We start from the raw sequence: 21,386 nt of genomic DNA on the forward strand, positions 1-21,386 counted from the left end.
AAAATGTGGTGCACACTGAATAACGTGCGTAGCGGGTTATTTAACAGTGTGCAACAAATTTTTTATGTTATTTCGAATAGACAGAAAAAATATTACAGTCATTTCTTATAATTTAATTCTAAATTTCATTTTAAACCGTAGAAAACCATGAAAAAAGTTGATGACGTCACGGTCACATGACTAAATTATGTCTATGGGCTCATAACAAAATAACGTCAGCCAATCAGAAGACGCGTTACATCCAAAATTAAATTATATACAAATGTTTAAAATGTTACAGAATTTCTTTTTGTATACGACCGCAAATTTTGAAAAAATTTTCGTCTTATATTGCTATCACGTTGGCATCGTCGTCTGCGTCGTCGTTGTCGTCGTCCGAATACTTTTAGTTTTCGCACTCTAACTTTAGTAAAAGTGAATAGAAATCTATGAAATTTTAACACAAGGTTCATGACCATAAAAGGAAGGTTGGTATTGATTTTGGGAGTTTTGGTCCCAACATTTTAGGAATTAGGGGCCAAAAAGGGCCCAAATAAGCATTTTCTTTGTTTTCGCACTATAACTTTAGTTTAAGTTAATAGAAATCTATGAAATTTTGACACAAGGTTGATGACCACAACAGAAAGGTTGGGATTGATTTTGGGAGTTTTGGTTTCAACAGTTTAGGAATTAGGGGCCAAAAAAGGGCCCAAATAAGCATCATTCTGGGTTTTCGCACAATAACTTTAGTTTAAGTAAATAGAAATCAATGAAATTTAAACATAATGTTTATGACCACAAAAGGAAGATTGGTATTGATTTTGGGAGTGTAGGTCCCAACAGTTTAGGAATTAGGGGCCAAAAAGGGACCCAAATAAGCATTTTTCTTGGTTTTCGCACAATAACGTTAGTATAAGTAAATAGAAATCTGTGAAATTTAAACACAAGGTTAATGACCATAAAAGTAAAGTTGGTATCGAGTTTGGGAGTTTTGGTCCCAACAGTTTAGGAAAAAGGGGCCCAAAGGGTCCAAAATTAAACTTTGTTTGATTTCATCAAAATTGAATAATTGGGGTTCTTTGATATGCCGAATCTAACTGTGTATGTAGATTCTTAACTTTTGGTCCCGTTTTCAAATTGGTCTACATTAAGGTCCAAAGGGTCCAAAATTAAACTTAGTTTGAATTTAACAAAAATTGAATATTTGGGGTTCTTTGATATGCTGAATCTAAAAATGAACTTAGATTTTTGATTATTGGCCCAGTTTTCAAGTTGGCCCAAATCGGGGTCCAAAATTAAATTTTTTTGATTTCATCAAAAATTGAATAAATGGGGTTCTTTGATATGCCAAATCTAACTGTGTATGTAGATTCTTCATTTTTGGTCCCGTTTTCAAATTGGCCTACATTAAGGTCCAAAGAGTCCAAAATTAAACTAAGTTTGATTTTAACAAAAATTAAATTCTTGGGCCTCTTTGATATGCTGAATCTAAACATGTACTTAGATTTTTGATTATGGGCCCAGTTTTCAAGTTGGTCCAAATCAGGATCTAAAATTATTATATTAAGTATTGTGGAATAGCAAGTCTTTTCAATTGCTCAGTATTGTGCAATGGCAAGAAATATCTAATTTCACAATATTGTGAAATAGCAAATTTTTTTTTAATTAGAGTTATCTTTCCTTGTCCAAAATAGTAAGCAAGAAATATCTTATTGCAAGAATTTTTTTTAATTGGAGTTATCTTTCTTTGTCCAGAATCAACTTAAATCTAAGTTATATACAATATATAATGTATATTCACTTTTTACTACCAACTGATAAATTTAAATAATCTTTACCATTTAGTGATAACAAGCAGTTTTTTTACATCTTAATATTTTATGATGTATTTAAATGAGTAGTTATTGTTGCAAACTCCATTAGAATATTTTAATTGAGATTAGTTTTGGAATAAGGGAAAGGGGGATGTGATTAAAAAATTGGGTTCAATTTTTCTCATTTGAAATTTCATAAATAAAAGAAAATTTCTTCAAACATTTTTTTGAGAGGATTAATATTCAACAGCATAGTGAATTGCTCTAAGAGAAAACAAAAATTTTAAGTTCATTAGAACACATTCATTCTGTGTCAGAAACCTATGCTGTGTCAACTATTTAATCACAATCCAAATTTAGAGCTGAATCCAGCTTGAATGTTGTGTCCATACTTGCCCCAACCGTTCAGGGTTCAACCTCTGCGGTCGTATAAAGCTACGCCCTGCGAAGCATCTGGTTATATCCTCTTCAGGTTATGGTTTTAGAACTAGCTCAACATGTACAGACATTTCTGTTTTTAAACCATTTTCAGGTTATGGTTCTAGAACTAGCTCAACATGTACAGACATTTCTTCGTGATAACTACAAAGGTCCACAGAAATCTTTTTATGAAGAAATGTTGAGTAACCAATTAAAACAACAAGAAAAACAAAAACTAGAACAACAGAAAAGACTTGATTTCCTGAAAAGAAAAGAAGAAAAAGAGGTATTTGATGTTTTTGTTTAATTATTTCAGTGATTTGTCTTTGACCTTAAACCATATTTTTTTTAAACCATGAAGTTATTCTCAAATGAATTAGCACTAAGATTGTCCAGTTTTCCTTTTAAAAGTCAGTGTTTTTTTCTGGGCACTTTGGCTTCCTCTACCAATACAAACTCTGACTCTAGCTTCCTTGCAATACTGTGGATTCATTTATTTTCGTAGATACCAACTTTCGTGGTTGGAGGAAAACTTGCATATTCGTGGATATTTAATTTCGTGGTTGTGGCAAAGTCTGCATTCATTTCTTAATAAAATATGTTATTCGTTGAACATCTATATTAGTGGTTCTCACATACCCACGAAATTCATGAAATATCCAACGAATATTAATGAATCCATAATAGCCCAATAGAAGACACAAAGATGAAGTAACATTTTCTACTGGAATTATGATTGTTAATCCTATCCATCATTGTATTATGATGTGTTAAATACTGAGGGCTCTACATTTAAATAAATCAGATGTCTTGATGATTTGTAAAATATTTATTGAAAGTAAAATATTTGGTAATGGTTCATTTTATACTTTAACTTGAATTCAACTTCACACATATGCATTTTATACATTCAATTATAAATCTTGTTCTTTGCCTGTTTCAGAGACAGCTTCTAGAGGATGAAATTCAGAAGAGACAACATGCTCTGAAAGAAGAAACAAGAAAAATAAAGGAGACCAAACAGGTACAATTCAATTGTTTATACTTTTATAATCTGTCTATCATAGAACTTCAGGGGCCGTATTGTGTTTTTCTGGTTTATGAATCTATCTGTTCTTCCCAATGTGTTATCAAAGTACAAATAATATTCACTGGACAATTTTTCATGTTAAATATTATTGAAATGTTTGCTGTTGGACATACAGTATAACAGTCATTTAACCATAATTTTACACTTTATATGCTTGACTGCAGAAAATAAATATCTTAAATGAATATAGGTACCCAATTTTATTTCCATAAATTTTAAAGTAGGGCACTGAAACAGATCTTTTAATAGGGTGATCTTCCTGATATGATCTAGTAAGTAAGTAAGTAATTTTTTATTAAAGTGACATGATATTAATCACAGTTCAGTAAAGTACAAATATATTACATACACAATAAAATACACCCGACCCATTGGGTCTATAATTCACTTTCAAATCATAAAACATAATTCTTTTATCACGGATTTCAAACAAAATAATGAAAAGTAAGATTAAGCTAAATATCTATATATTTATCTATTTATTTCTATAATTAGATATCTGACGAGAACCCAACAGAACAAGAGAAAGCTGTACCAGCCACTCCTATTACAGAAGTACCAACATGTTCCCCAATTGGTACCCCAAGTACCCCTAGAAGACCAAGAATGTCTCATTCACCCTCCCCCTTAATTGTCCTCCCAAATAATGAGAATAAATATAACCAGGATAAGAGAAGAAGGTATGTGGTTGTTATATTTTTATTTTATGTCCACTATAAAAAGCAATCGGATTGAAACATTATTGAGAAAATGTGGTTGTATAATGATAGAATAAATTATCGAAGAATTCAAATAGTTTAAACATATTTTATTTGCTTCAAAATGTAATAGGGATGAGAGCAAACTTATACATATATAGTCTTCTCCATAAAGAAGAAGTCAAATACAGCAAAATATTCCTAGAGTGACTGAACAAAAATTCAGAAATTTTTTAATGCAAGCTAATATGGATAAATTTCCTATAACTGTCAAATTCAATGTGATATTTTTTATCAACCCTTTTACGTAACCAACGGGATGAGACGTATGTTTAGCTGGTAACTAACCTACATACATATATTTGATCCTATATTCTCATATTTCTAAAATTTTCATTTGGTAGACCAAACACACTTCATATCAAAATATATTTGTTAAAAATATTCATATTTTTTCTATTTATGACAAGTAGACTAGGAAAATATAGCTGCTTCACATACATGACGATGATGTAAGTCATGAACCTGGTGTTCAGAGGTTGTAGTTTGTTGATGTGGTTCATAAGTTTTTCTTGTTTCTAATTTTTGATATAGTTCAGACTGTTGGTTTTCCATTTCAATGATTTACTCTAGTCATTTTTATGGCCCTTTTTAGCCTGCTGTTCATTGTAAGCCATGGCTCTGTGTTGAAGACTGTACTTTGACCTATAATGGTTTACTTTTACAAGTTGTGACTTAGATGGAGAGTTGTCTCATTAGCACTCATACATCTTTTTATATCTACTGTGAAAGTACTTTTATTCGTGGGGTACCAATTTTCGTGGATTTCGTGGATGACTTTATCCACGAATTTAAGTGTCCAACGAAATAAAACAACCATTATCCAAATCAAGACATGGAAAGATCCCCATCGGTAGGTTTGACTACAGTAACTGATCAATATGATCTAGAGAATATATTGAATAACGCCAAATCTGAGAATACTTTAAGAGCAGTTACAGAACTACAACCACATGCAGGATTATACCCATTTAATCTGTAATAACCTAAACTGTACAACTTTTGATCTTTAAATTCTCATAAAAAATATTTTTGATCGATGAAAGTTAGATTTCCGAACTTGATATGCTAGTATGATAAAGTGTTCATTTTAAATCCTCCTAGTTCTCGTACATATGGGAAATAATCATTTCATGCTAGGCTTGATTTTGATAAGAATTATTTGACAATTCAAGATACGTTTATAGCATTTGTTTATGTTACTGTTTTCTTTAGGTGACATGTTTATGGCCTAATTAACACCTTTGGTGGTCTTTAATCTGTTGATCACTTTATCATGGGTTAATTAGTGTTACCACTACGATTTACACGGGTCAATGTTTACTTTGCAATTTCCTTCAAACCAGACTGTTTGTAACCTTCGTTTCTAAAGGCTTTAATTTTTAATTTTTTTTTTTTTAGAAAACTAAAATCCACGAATTTAAAAACCCACGAACATGTAAATATTGCTCAAACCACGAAAATTGATACCCACGAATTAAAGTACTTTCACAGTATAAAAAGTAATTTTATTAACTGCTCATTGTTTCTATTTAAAAAGTACTAGCAATGGAAGGTACAAAGATTTTATAAGGACAACATCTGAAACAATTTACACAAGATTTGCACTTACACATTTAAATTTCTTCATATACGTGTAACAAAAAATATCAATCTTATTTACACATATATACAATGGGAGATAACTGTTATATTTTAGAAAAGTTTTCTGTTGAACTATTTTATCATATTATGCACAGATTGCTTGTAAACTTTTAAAAATGATAAGTAATAATGAATAATGAAAAAATGCATAACAAGCAGATGGACTGCTGTGTCACATGATAAGATATATCTGAAACTATTTTTAAACTTTGAGGAGGTGAAAACGTTTAAAATCACTGACTTTGAACATGAAAAAACATAATCCTCAAAACCATTAAGGCTATTCCATTAAAATGTATATGGGAAGTTAGTAAAGGACTTTCAAAATATCCCTACAACCAAGAGCCATTTTGTAGAAAATTTTGAATAATAGTAATAGAAGCATACTGAAAAAAGACCCATGACCCACATTCAATAACTAAACTTCCCTTCCTATCCTCCCACAAACATTTTAATGGAAAAGCCCTTAACAGATATTTTATATGATATGGCCTTTACAAATCAAAGAATGTCAAAAGTTTATCATTGATCCATATGACAATACATGTAGTATGTCCTGCTAGCACTATTTCAGTAACCATGCTTCTTTCCAAGTGAGTGATTTTTTAGCCTTAAAATTATTTTATTTTACATTTTCAATTTTGATATATTTAGGAGGACCAGTACCCCATTGAGAGATACCGATGATTCTGATCACCAATGTAAAGACCATACTGGAGGGATAGTGGTTATAGCCTTCAATACTAAATCAGAAAGAACAATACATAGAGGCACATGTTTAGGTAATGTTTTATAATACATCCCCAATGTAAAGATCATACTGGAGGGATAGTGGTTATAGCCTTCAATACTAAGTCAGAAAGAACAATACATAGAGGCACATGTTTAGGTAATGTTTTATAATACATCCCCAATGTAAAGATCATACTGGAGGGATAGTGGTTATAGCCTTCAATACTAAGTCAGAGAGAACAATACATAGAGGCACATGTTTAGGTAATGTTTTATAATACATCCCCTATGTAAAGACCATACCGGAGGGATAGTGGTTATAGCCTTCAATATTAGATCAGAAAGAACAATACATAGAGGCACATGTTTAGGTAATGTTTTATAATACATCCCCAATGTAAAGATCATACTGGAGGGATAGTGGTTATAGCCTTCAATACTAAATCAGAAAGAACAATACATAGAGGCACATGTTTAGGTAATGTTTTATAATACATCCCCAATGTAAAGATCATACTGGAGGGATAGTGGTTATAGCCTTCAATATTAGATCAGAGAGAACAATACATAGAGGCACATGTTTAGGTAATGTTTTATAATACATCCCCAATGTAAAGATCATACTGGAGGGATAGTGGTTATAGCCTTCAATATTAGATCAGAGAGAACAATACATAGAGGCACATGTTTAGGTAATGTTTTATAATACATCCCCAATGTAAAGACCATACCGGAGGGATAGTGGTTATAGCCTTCAATATTAGATCAGAGAGAACAATACATAGAGGCACATGTTTAGGTAATGTTTTATAATACATCCCAAATGTAAAGATCATACCGGAGGGATAGTGGTTATAGCCTTCAATACTAAATCAGAAAGAACAATACATAGAGGCACATGTTTAAGAAATGTTTTATAATACATCCCCAATGTAAAGATCATACTGGAGGGATAGTGGTTATAGCCTTCAATATTAGATCAGAGAGAACAATACATAGAGGCACATGTTTAGGTAATGTTTTATAATACATCCCCAATGTAAAGATCATACTGGAGGGATAGTGGTTATAGCCTTCAATATTAGATCAGAGAGAACAATACATAGAGGCACATGTTTAGGTAATGTTTTATAATACATCCCCAATGTAAAGACCATACCGGAGGGATAGTGGTTATAGCCTTCAATATTAGATCAGAGAGAACAATACATAGAGGCACATGTTTAGGTAATGTTTTATAATACATCCCAAATGTAAAGATCATACCGGAGGGATAGTGGTTATAGCCTTCAATACTAAATCAGAAAGAACAATACATAGAGGCACATGTTTAAGAAATGTTTTATAATACATCCCCAATGTAAAGACCATACCGGAGGGATAGTGGTTAGAGCCTTCAATATTAAATAAGAAAGAACAATACATAGAGGCACATGTTTAGGTAATGTTTTATAATACATCCCCAATGTAAAGATCATACTGGAGGGATAGTGGTTATAGCCTTCAATATTAGATCAGAGAGAACAATACATAGAGGCACATGTTTAGGTAATGTTTTATAATACATCCCCAATGTAAAGACCATACCGGAGGGATAGTGGTTATAGCCTTCAATATTAGATCAGAGAGAACAATACATAGAGGCACATGTTTAGGTAATGTTTTATAATACATCCCCAATGTAAAGATCATACTGGAGGGATAGTGGTTATAGCCTTCAATATTAGATCAGAGAGAACAATACATAGAGGCACATGTTTAGGTAATGTTTTATAATACATCCCCAATGTAAAGATCATACTGGAGGGATAGTGGTTATAGCCTTCAATACTAAATCAGAAAGAACAATACATAGAGGCACATGTTTAGGTAATGTTTTCACTTTGTTCATATCATTGTCTAGAAGTGTGAAATGGGTAAATGCACAATTATTCATAAACAAATGTACAGAATTTTTCATTAAAATTTCTATGGGAAAACATAGTATTTTCTTGAAAGTATGATTGGATATTTGTGCAGGAAATGGTCTGAATATCAGTTGGCAGAACTTGATACCTAACAGTTTGGTTTGATTTCACTGCTTCACTAGGTTAAACATATTTATTTATAGTGGATTGGGAAACAAGTTTTGCAACTTACATTAATCCCTTTCCACTTTGCAGGTGCGAGTGCTGCCTTGTAGTGGCATTAGTCTGCTCTTTTCTGAAATCTACAAGGGTGTCTTTAACGTGCAAGAGATATGTCTCTCTCTTAACAGGGGTCAGCCATTTATCATCCCCTTCTGAGTTCTGACAGACTATCATCGGTTTCCTACAGACCATACTCGCAAATGGTATTAAGGGAGAGCCGAAAATTCACTCTCTGAAATTTTCATTCCAGAACGGGAATTGAATCAGGTACCTTTGTGTTAGTTGTCCGAAGCACTAACCACAACACCACAGCTTCACTGTTTTTCTGCAAAGCACAGGACAGTAAGGAGTGTTTTGAAACTGTTATTGTCTTTTGATGTTGAATGTTCATTCATCCATATTTATTTATTTTGTATTAATGATTAGATTGATAATTGGCTCCTTGACAGTTAATATGCAAATGGACTTTAAGAGAATACTGTAAACCAACTTATTTTCACGAGCGATTTATTTTTGCGACTTTCACGAGTAGAAAAATTAAGCGAATTTGAATCGTCGCGAATATGTATCACTCCGATCTTTTCTTATTTAAACACCTCAAGTAAATTAAAAAATTGCGAAAATAAATAGAGGGGAAGTGGCCTAGATAGGACCAAACGCGAAATTAAGTATCCACGAAAATAAGTTGGTTTACAGTATATGTTTTTGTAGGTCATAGTGTCCTTGGTAGTACAGTGTATGCTGAGATAGATACAGCCAGGGGAGAATTAGTAGCTTTATGAAAATGAATTTTAACAGAATATATGTTTTTGTAGGTCATAGTGTCCATGGTAGTACAGTGTATGCTGGGATAGATACAGCCAGTGGAGAATTAGTAGCTATATCAGAATGGGTTTTAAAGTGGCGCCATATAAAACAGAAGAGAACTCAAAGAGTTGATTATGAAGATAAGGAGGGTGCTACTTACTTAAAACAGGTACATGAGTAAGATGAGTTAAAATAAACAATTGGTCAATGTCTCTGAGAGGACAACTTAAAAACGGAAAAACAATTGTGAGACTAATAAGAAAACTAAGAGGACAACATGCCATCAAGCTCTAGGTAGAATTTTTCTTATGCTGCAATTTTGTCATGAACATTCATCTGTGTTTCAACTATGTTGATTTGTTTTAAAATAATAGGCTATGATTTGGATTTAACTAGTGATCAAGTAGTTGGTTTTAGTTGCAGGATAAAAACAATGTATGTACATTTTTGAAAATATAAAATGTACTCCCTACGAAACAGGAGAAAACCTTGGACAAATAAATTTTATATTGTCCAACAATAAACATGTATTGTATATATACCAGCTGAAGGATGCCTGTGGGTGCGTAAGTTTCTCACTGCATTGAAGACCTATTGGTGACCTTCTGCTATTGTCTGTTCTATGGTTGGATTGTTGTCCCTTGACACATTCCCCATTTCCATTCTCAATTTTATGTCTCACTTATGACCAATTTACATTTAAAAATCACAGTTATTTCCCTTTGAATATAAAATTTTCTATTTGCATATCTTTCATGAAGTTGCCAGTTACTTTATTTGTATGAATGTAATTTTTTACATTTGAATAAAAGAAATGTGGGTATATGTAAATGGGACAGCAACCCAATGGCATAAATAACCAGAAAGAATAGAGAAAATGAAAACTAAAGAGACTTTAGAAAATTCAGAGAATAAAGGCATAGAAACAAATAACTTTCCCCTAGACATTAGATAGAAGATTAGAGAAGGTGAACTCAGGGGTGTGAAAGTGTAGGCAAGTTCTTGTTACAATAGTGACCAGGGGCAGATCAAGTCATTTTAAAAAGGGGGGTTCCTAACCCAGGACAAAGGGGGGTTCCAACTACATGTTCCCATTCAAATCCAACCCCCGGAACCCCCCTCTGGATCCGCCCCTGGTGACACCAGAAGGTGTGGATAAGTATGGTGTTTTATGTGATGTCATGTATTTTGTTGATGATTATACACCTTATCCCTCATTTTACATTGATTATAACAAGGCAGAAATGTTTGTAAAAAATTGAATTTATGAGAGAAAATGGCTTATGATCTTGAGAAAGTGAATGTTTTATGATGTCCAAAGTTCAAGTATTACAGATGTCTAAAGTTCAAATATTGCAGATGTCTAAGGTTCAAATATTGCAGATGTCCAAATGGCAATACAAATTTGGTTTTAAAGTTGTTGCTTTTTTATTCCAGGTTACAAGCATTGAACAAGAAATACACAGCTTGATTCGATTACGACATAAAAATCTAATTCACTACTTAGCTATAAAGTATATACAGGAAGCTGGGAAATGTACAGTTTATGTAAGTTATTTCTTTTTTTAAAATGTCTTTCATATTATCAAGTGAGGAGAAATAAAGATTTTAGTAATTTTTTTAGAAAAAGTCATACATGTCAGAATTTTGGTTTCAGAACAATGATAGAGATGGGACTCATTGGGGTCTAAGTGTGATACAGAATTGGCTGATTTATTTAATCGTGACACATAAAAGTTGAATGAATAAGCGTGAAAACGGGAAGCGAAGTCAGACGGGACACATGTGCTATTATGGCAATGAAAAGGGAGATACAATATTCTCACTGAACAATAAGTGGGATCAGGGATCAGACCCCCTCAATGAGACTTCTTTACAGATCCTTCTTACTAGTGTAGATACAATCCAGCTTCAGTATTTTCACATGTGTAAAATCCTGACTTCTTTGATCAAAATAATCTCAATTATTATACTGCTGATAAGTATTTACATGTATCTGTACTAAATTGTGATATCAGTTCAGAAAATCTTGGAAAATATATTAGTGGAATGTACATATGATACCCTTGATATGCACTGTTCCTTTTAAATGTCAAACACAATTTTTTTTTTCTTAATCTGTGAAAACATTAGTAACTTTATTTGTAAAATGAGTGATCATTGCTATTTTGAGCCTAAAGTCTGTGCATTATCTCATTTCTGTTGGATTTTTTGGCGCCTGGAGTCTGGGCCCCTGTTTCTTTTTAATGTCTCATATTAATTTTTGCCGCCTGGAGTCTGGGCTCCTGTTTCTTTTTCATGTCTCATATTCATTTTTTTTATACTGGAGTTTTGGTGTCATTTCATTTTTCATGAATCATAATCAAAGCATAGATTTTTTAATGTTCCATCTCAATCTGATCACCTATGCCAACATTTTACAGTAGCCTCACTGTTCAATAAAACAATAAAACTGATCACTGTTGTATAACCAATTGTCAGAAAAGTGGTGTTAGACACCAACAATCGATCAATCAAACAACAAGTAATGTGGCTGATTTTTGATCAGTCTCTTTTGGCGCTCCTGCTTCATTCACCAATAAAACTGATCACTATGATATAACCAGGTGTGAAAGTGGTGTTAGACACCAACAATCAATCAAACAACCAGTAATTGTTCATATGTTTCTGATGCTTCCATTGATACTCCTGCTTCCTCCAAAAATAAAAAGTTTTCAATCAATTGATCAATATGAACTTTCATTTCTTCCTGTGATATAAAAAAGAAGATGTGGTATGATTACTAATGAGACAACTATCCACAAGAGACTAAAATGACACAGACATTAACAACTATAGGTCACCGTACGGCCTTCAACAATGAGCAAAACCCATACTGCATAGTCATCTATAAAAGGCCCCATTAGAACAATGTAAAACAATTCAAACGAGAAAACTAACGACCTTATTTATGTAAAAAAAAATGAACAAAAAACAAATATGTAACACATAAACAAACAACAACCACTGAATTTACAGGCTCCTGACTTGGGACAGGCACATACATAAATAATGTATAACTGCTTTACGAATAATCATCGTGTTTATCAACAAATTAGTCAATTAATTGATTAATATGAACTTTCATTTCTACCTGTGATAACTACTTTACAAATAATTATCTTATCAATCAATTAATTGATTAATATGAACTTTCATTTCTACCTGTGGTAACTGCTAAACGATTAATCAACTTATCAATCAACAAACTAATCAATCAATTATTCATCCACCATATATATCCAAAGTCTAAACCAACCAACCAATATTTAGAAAATATCCTTCGATCATGTTGGATGTTGGAACAACCAACAAAATGCAATCACCAACCAATCAACAAACCAAAAATTTCTGCTAGTAAATTTGACAATTATTTCTACAATTGATTTTATTTTATGATAATAATTCTGGTATATCCACTTATCATTGAAGACTGTATGTTGGTGCATACATTTCTATTGTTTAGATCTCTTTTTTTTGGTTAAAAGTTGCTGTTGTAATGTCAATACACTATGTCTCCTTTCATTGATATTTGTTTGATATCAAACTAAAAATGATTTCACTATCAATTAAATTGATTTTTTATTATGATCTTTGGCTGTAGTACAGATTCATAGTATGCTTGAAAAGTAATATTTTGAATGAAAAGGAAAAGATATAGTGCTATGATGCTAAAGACTTTTTTGACTGTTATAGTTTAACACAAGATATTGGTCTAATCAGTTCTTGATAGTTCATTTGTAAACTGTTATTCATGTTGCCTTATACTATGTCACACGTTTCTGTTCCATAATAGTTTGAATGTTTTAGAATCCTTCAATGTTTATTTCATACAGTTTTGCTTCTTTAGAGTCATCACCTATGGCCTTAGTACATCCTATATAAAGTTGTTCAGTTATGTTGAAAGCAAGAGAATGTGGACATTCTATTCCTATGTCCTTTGTATTGAAATATGAAATTAAATGACCATTGTTATTGAGGATGTGTAAGATGCCAGTTAACGGATCCATCACAACAACATTGTCACTTGGTGTTGTCACAATGTCTACTGGTTTGAATGGTTTACTCTTATTGATAGTTGAATGACCTGTATACTGGTTTATTATATGTCCTCCTTGTCCTAAGATCACTACTTTACCTCTGCCATCATCTGAAATCTTATCCACTACATGTATATTTCCAGTACTGGTACTGGTTATACGCAAAGTGTAGGTAAACAAAGGTTGATTATGTTTATCATGTTCATATACAGTTTCCTTGTCTCCTTCCTTGTTCATCATGATCACAGCACTTCTTTTTAGTTCATCACCAATAAAACCACAAGCTCCTACTATGAGTTTATTGTCACTGATAACATGTATGGCTAACGGAAGTAAAGGTGTTACATCATAAACAGAATCAGTTAGTTCACCACTACTGCTGATTTGTTGTAACCTTGTTTTGTCTTTAACACTCAGAAGGAGTTGGTTAGAAGAGGTAACTGCCATTCCTCCTACTTTAATGTTGAATTTAGACATCACCTTCAGATTGGTTCCTTCAGGTTTTACTCTCTGTAACTCTCCAAAAGAACCAGAACTTATCCAAATTGACTGGTCAAGGCATGAACGTACATATGCTATTAAATCAAGTTCAGTCTGGTACTCTCTATTGATGACTAGGGAGATGTTTATTTCTGATGACAAGTTTCCATCATCTTGTAGCGATCCAATGTGAGATTGGCTAATATTCCCTGGAACAAATTTCGGTGAAGAACTATAGCTAGACTTGGTTCGTGGTTCTTGGGTTTCTGTGAATTTCTCCATCTTCTTGACCTCTTTGAAGAATTCAGAGGCATTGGAAAGGTCTATACAATTCTGGACTCCATTGATTTTGTCCTCCTTCTTGGTTGTGAATAATGATATAGCATTTAGATCTGATTGGATTGATGTTAAAACAGTTTCATGACTCTGCTCCAATTTATTTTTGAGTTCTTTAAAATATTGTGCTACTTGCTGTTTCACGGTTTCCTCATGACTCAGAATATTTTGTTTTTCTTTGTTATATTTTATATTTTCTGCTGACACAAGTTTATTGAGTTCGTCTTTCCTAGCGTTGATTGTAGAATTACTCTTTGCCATTTTACTTTGCCCTTTTTTCAATATTTTAACTTTGATATTGTATGCATCACTAATTTCAATCAAATGATGCTTCTTATGAACTTTTGTAATACAAGTTGGACACACAAGAATTTCACATTTACTACAGTAAAAACATGATAATTGTCCAGTGTGTTCCGCACATTTAATGTTCGTAAAATCCATCTCTTCCCTATGCATGCCTACATCACTCAGACTGAAAATCTTGTGATCAGTTGCATTTTTGAATTTTGAATGTACATTGTCAGTGCAATGACCACACATCAGTATACTGCAGTCCATGCATTTCCACTGAATTGGTCGATTCGTGTCACATAATTTACAATTAACAGGAACTTGACCTTTTTTAACGGACTGGGAGGACGCCATTTTTGTTGGATGTGTCTCAGATATTTCTATTCCTTCTATGATTTTTTTTTCAACATGTTAAATGTTAAATACAAATGTTTACTTCCTTTTATTAGAAACTGAAACAAGATAACAAGAGTCATTAGATTTACTGATTATGTGAAAGTTAAGTTTATGATAGAAAATAACATATAACTGGCTATTATTTGAACTAGGAATTATTCTTCCTTCTATTTTATAGACTTTGGAACAGTCTATACATCATAGCTATACATAATTTAAATTCTATCCATATTCCATTTATTATACCCCTGCTTTGAAAAGGGGAGGATACTGTTTTACCTTTGTCTGTCCATCAGTCCGTCCCTCCATCAGTCCGTCAGTCCGTCCGTCCCATGAATATCTTTTGTCACATTTTTCTCAGGAACTTAAAAACAAGGATTTCTGAAATTTGGGTTCAGGGTTTAAATAAGTCAGCTATACCTTGTGATGCGTTTTCAGATCCATCACTCAACAACTTCTTGTTTAGCGAACACATGAATATTTTTACACTATTAAAACTATCCACTTGAGGCGGGGGTATCATCAGTGAGCAGTAGCTCACAGTTCACTTGTTTTTCATACCTTTAAAGAGACTTTACATCAGAGGTTTTGATAGAATCATAATACATGTAAATATGTATTATTGACTTTTCAAGAGGCGGATTAAAGGGGTGCCCAGGGGTCCAGCCCCCCTCTTTTTTTGGGGAAAAATGTTTGCTTGATTATATAGAGAATCACAAAAGCATGACAGGAGCAGGTCCCCTCTTAAGCAGTCAGTGGGCCTCCACTAAGGACATTTTTTGAAAGATTTTTTGTTTGAAAAGGTAGCATTTTGAGTAAGATATAATTCATAACCATAATTATGATTCATATATAAAATTATAAAATATTGACAAAAATCTTAATTTGCTACATTTGAAAACTTTTCCTGTTTCCTGTTTTCAGAAATTTCTTGATAAATATCTAAATTTCAGATCATGAAAATTTAGTCTGTTTCCGAATACAGTATTGTTTGTTAATAAGTTTTAAAATAGAGTTACATATGACAAAGTGTCCAGTTTTCCTATTTCATAAATTAACTTTTGCACATTCTTTATGTGTCTGTCTCATATAGAATCCTGTAATAAGTTGATGTTGGTTCCTGCCTGTCATATGTTGTTTTTTTTTTTTTTTGATGAATCAGGTATTTGGTTTTCTATTTTAAATTATTTAACATTTTGTCATGTCAATCCTTTTCTAACTGACAATACTGTATATGGTTTGCCTATTGTTGAAGGCAAAATGGTATATTTGGCTTATGTTTCATTAATTTTGGGCTTTTGTGGATAGTTGTCTCATTTGCAATCATACCACATCTCCTTTTTTATACCTAACCTAGAGTCATTATGTATTATGGTCTATGTGTGCATTCATTCCTCCATTATGCCTGTCCAGTTTCAGATTGAAGTTTTTGGTAAAGTTGGTTTTTGCTGAAGTTGAAGTCTAATCAACTTGAAACTTAGTACACATGTTCCCTATGATATCATCTTTCTAATTTTAATGCCAAATTAGAGTTTTGACCCCAATTTCACGGTCCACTGAACATAGAAAATGATAGTGTGAGTTGAGCATCCCTGTACGTACTATGGTTACATTCTTGTTTATACTATAGTGTTATTAACTGGCTGTTTCTGTATTGGCACTGGTATAGATTCAAGGTTTGCTGTATTGGCCTCGAGACTCGTAGGGTCGAGGGCCAATACAGCTGACCGAGAATCTATACCAGTGCCAATACAGAAACAGCCAGTTCATAACACTTTTATTAAATGATTATAAGAGAATAAAAATCCGGAAGTGAACATCCCTTATTAGCCCATTGGCCAATACAGCTTTTTTCCCCACCTTTTTCTGTATTGGCCCTGTTTTTTCAGTTTCAAAACTTTAAGACGTTACAAAACATTGCACATCATTTAACCTGTTTATTTTATGACTTTAATTTAAAAAATATTATACAAATGTTTTTATGCATAACGATACTTCCAAAGTTAAGTAATGGCGTAAGAAAATTGAAAACCAGAAGTGAACGTCCTGTAATAGCCCTAGGGCTAATACGGCTTTTTTCCCGCCTTTGAGCTCACCTGGCCCAAAGGGCCAAGTGAGCTTATGCCATCACTTGGCGTCCGTCGTCGTCTGTCGTCATAAACTATTTCAAGAATCTTCTCCTCTGAAACTACTAGGCCAAATACTTCCAAACTTTAACTGAATGTTCCTTAGGGTATCTAGTTTAAAAATTGTATCCGAAGTTTTTATCTATCAACAAACATGGTCGCCATTGCTAAAAATAGAACATAGGGGTCAAATGCAGTTTTTGGCTTATAACTCAAAAAACAAAGCATTTAGAGCAAATCTGACATGGGAAAAATTGTTTATCAGGTCAAGATCTATCTGCCCTGAAATTTTCAGATGAATCAGACAACCCGTTGTTGGGTTGCTGCCCCTGAATTGGTAATTTTAAGGAAATTTTGCTGTTTTTGGTTATTATCTTGAATATTATTATAGATAGAGATAAACTGTAAACAGCAATAATGTTCAGCAAAGTAAGATTTACAAATAAGTCAACATAACGGAAATGGTCAGTTGACCCCTTTAGGAGTTATTGCCCTTTATAGTCAATTTTTAACCATTTTTCGTAAATCTTAGTAATCTTTTACAAAAATCTTCTCCTCTGAAACTACTGGGCCAAATACTTCCAAACTTTAACTGAATGTTCCTTAGGGTATCTAGTTTGTAAATTGTATCCGAAGTTTTGATCTATCAACAAACATGGTCGCCATTGCTAAAAATAGAACATAGGGGTCAAATGCAGTTTTTGGCTTATAACTCAAAAACCAAAGCATTTAGAGCAAATCTGACATGGGGTAATATTGTTTATCAGGTTAAGATCTATCTGCCCTGAAATTTTCAGATGAATCAGACAACCTGTTGTTGGGATGCTGCCCCTTAATTGATAATTTTAAGGAAATTTTTCTGTTTTTGTTTATTATCTTGAATATTATTATAGATAGAGATAGACTGTAAACATCAATAATGTTCAGCAAAGTAAGATCTACAAATAAGTCAATTTGACCAAAATTGTCAATTGACCTCTAAGGAGTTTTTGCCCTTTAAAGACTTTTTTCACAATTTGTTCATCATGTTGACTTACTATAAAAAAATCTTCTCCTTTGAAACTGCTGTATCAATTTCAGCCAAACTTAGGCTAAATGAGTTTCAGAATATCTAGTATAAATTTTATATTTTATTTCCTTGTATGTCAAGAAACATAGCTCCTATGGCTAAAATAGAACATAGGAGAAAATGATTATTTTTTTTGGCTTTTGAAGAAAATAGGACGATCCAAAGAATATTTAAATAAATTGAAAAGCCAAAATAATCTTTGATGAGAGATTTAACCAAAATAATTAAGGTGAGCGATTCAGGCTCTTGAGAGCCTCTTGTTTTCTGTATTGGCCCTGTTTTTTTCCGTATTGGCCCTGTTCGAACAGCAATATTAAATCTTGATTTATATTGACAGTGGAACGTTTTTAGTATTGCACATGCTGATTTATCTGTATAAGGGCTTATTTGCTCATATCATTTAATAAATATATATCTGCACGTTTATAATCAGTGCCCAGCTTTATCATTATTGTACCGATATTTATGATGCCACCCTTCAGGCTTTATACATAATTTCATATTTATCCATACCTTGAAAAAGTTTGCAAAAGAGGTTTTGACAGTATCATAATATATATATTATTAACTTTTCAAGTTTTGGAAGATTTTTGTTTTAAAAGGAAGTTTTTCACTAATATATAGATCATCAGTATAGTTTTGTCATTCAGTATTTATTTTGAGAAATATTGACAAAAATGTATTAATTTGATTACATCTGAAAAATTTTCAAGTTTCCTGTTTTCAGAGGTTTCTTGATAAATATCTAAGTTTTTGACTGGAGATAGTTATTCCTCTACATGAAATTTTGTCAGTATCCATATAATATGATTACTATCATCTTTGCGATGTTCCAAATATAGGTACAGTTGACAAATTTTCCGGTTTCCTTTTTCAAGAGATTTATGAAATTAAAATCTTTGTTTTTGCTTAAATATATTTATTTCTGGACAAGAAAATTGTTAGTTTCCATGTTCTATCATGTATGTGATGTTTCAAATAGAGTCACTTATGACAGATTTTTTGGTTTCCTATTCTCGTTTTATAGTGGGTTACAGTCATTGTTTTTAATGAAGATATTTTTATATTTTGCTATTAGCACCTAAAATTGACAATATAACTCACATATCTAATTAACGATGGATCTGACAAAATTTCACAACCCGTTATAAGAATTTTGAGGCAAAAACTTAGATTTTATCCAATATTCTTATTTAGACTTCTTTCCTTATGATACATTTTGGTTTCATCTGCCTATCTGGTTTTAGACTTTTATATCTTTTGGCTTTGAGCATCTTTTAGGTGTTGAGATATTTAAAAAGTGCCAAATTTTGTAAGAATCAGGAAATTCAGAAGAATCAGGAAATTCAGAAGAATTTCGAAACATGGCTGAAAAAAAACCCAAACAGGAAAATAAACAGATGTTTGATTAAATCCCTCATTACAAATTTTAAACTAAAATCAATTCAAACTTCTTCAGTTGGATTTTGTTTGTTATGTTTTTACCATAGTCTTATTCTAAGCCTGATTGGTCTTGATTTTCAAAATGTGCCTCTGGTGCAATAAAAAGTGCACTGGTTTTTTTTTGTTACTAAGATTGCAACAGAGCATTATAATTTTAGTGATGTCAGTGTCAACTCATCATAAAGAACATTTACCATTTGCAACAAATATATATTGGTCATGTAACTAATAATGATCTCAGTCAATATTTTGAGTTACTTAAAAATATATGTTGATGCATTTGTATCAGTTATGCATATTAAAGTTTTGGTTTAGGTAATTTTTTATACAATTTTCTTTCTATATCTTACAATTGTTCTTCTATATATTTTGCAAACAGATTTTAATGGATTACTCTGGAGGTGCGAGTCTCAACATACATATAACAGAATCACGTCCATTGTCAGTAGATATCATCAAGACTTACACAGAGGAGATTTTGTATGGATTAGAATATTTACACAAAAAAGATGTGGTACATAAGTATCTAAGGGTAGGTAACTGATGTTTTTCAAATTCTATTTAAAGTGTATGCTTTTTCAATTAAATATTATTAATTGAGGGATGGGGTTAATTATTGTCTATTTGACAGCAATCTAACAGCACAATAGACAACAAAAGCAATATCTTTATGTTTGACAAGTGATTTTTAGGTGGAACGCAATGTGGAAAGGGATAGATATAAGTTGCAAAACTTGTTTCCCAATCCACTATAAATAAATATTAAATTAACCAATTCGTTTTTATTTGTATCAATAAATGGTTAAATCATATCGAGACAAAACATACATTTCAGAGGCAATATGAAATAGATTAATGCTGTATGTATAGCAAACAATGCTTGCTAATCCTGCAAAAAAAAAGTTAAATCACAAAAATACTGAACTCTGAGGAAAATTCAATCGGAAAGTTCTTAATCACATGGCAAAATCAAATGACAAAACACATAAAAGGAATGGACAACAGCTGTCATATTCTTGACTTGGTACATGCATTTTTGGAAAGATTAGAACTTGTTCTAAATCTTTACTTAGGCACCACCCTCCCTAACAACAGGACAGGTTAGCTACTGTTACTAAATGTATTCACACTAAAATATAGTTCCCTATGGTTCTCATGAATATGCACATAATACACAAATAAACTGAAAAAACTGGGTATATTATTGGAGCAGTCCATTCACGAATGTATGTAATTAAGGTGTGTTGATGTGCAGGCTTTTTTAAAAACATTTTGATTAGGTAAGTGGGTATTGATTCCACTAGTATGATTGACAACTGTCATTATCACTAAACAATCAGAGACAAGGTTGACCTTTAATTACAATGGCCCACCTCCTAAACTGCCAATCAAATTGACCACATTACCTATCAACCTCAGTCTTACATAATTATACAGACCAATCCAATATGCATCTAATTCTTAATACACAAGTATTTGACCTCATAATTGAATTCATAAATGTGTATATTAGATGTTTGATATTTATAAGCATGATAGATTTATTTATTGCCAATTACTTTTGATCTACATTACATAAAGTGATTCTGACTAAATTATATCTGAAAGATAAATGATTAATGGATTAACAAGATCTTAAAAAAATGAAATATGAATATAAATATGAATATATAAAAGATATTCAAGTATGGCCTATAATTTACTTGATAAATTTCCAATAATCATCTGTAATTAATCAACAATTTAGATTAGTTCTCTTTTTTTTATTATCTGGAATTGGCTTGAAACAG

The 21,386-nt window shown here is 32.2% G+C and overlaps 1 protein-coding gene across 1 annotated transcript in view; it reads left to right on the forward strand.

Annotated features, from left to right (window-relative positions):
- The window catches only part of LOC134711162 (eIF-2-alpha kinase GCN2-like), a 145,289-nt gene that overhangs the window by 48,814 nt on the left and 75,089 nt on the right, over nt 1-21,386 (forward strand). The window contains exons 6-9 of the mRNA XM_063571608.1: nt 2,326-2,499; nt 3,157-3,237; nt 3,799-3,983; nt 4,475-4,513. Coding sequence (XP_063427678.1) covers nt 2,326-2,499; nt 3,157-3,237; nt 3,799-3,983; nt 4,475-4,513 — 479 coding nt within the window. The remainder of the gene's footprint in view (nt 1-2,325; nt 2,500-3,156; nt 3,238-3,798; nt 3,984-4,474; nt 4,514-21,386) is intronic.

This window comes from Mytilus trossulus, chromosome 3 (genome assembly GCF_036588685.1).
Source record: "Mytilus trossulus isolate FHL-02 chromosome 3, PNRI_Mtr1.1.1.hap1, whole genome shotgun sequence".
In the NCBI taxonomy this organism is placed as follows: domain Eukaryota; kingdom Metazoa; phylum Mollusca; class Bivalvia; order Mytilida; family Mytilidae; genus Mytilus; species Mytilus trossulus.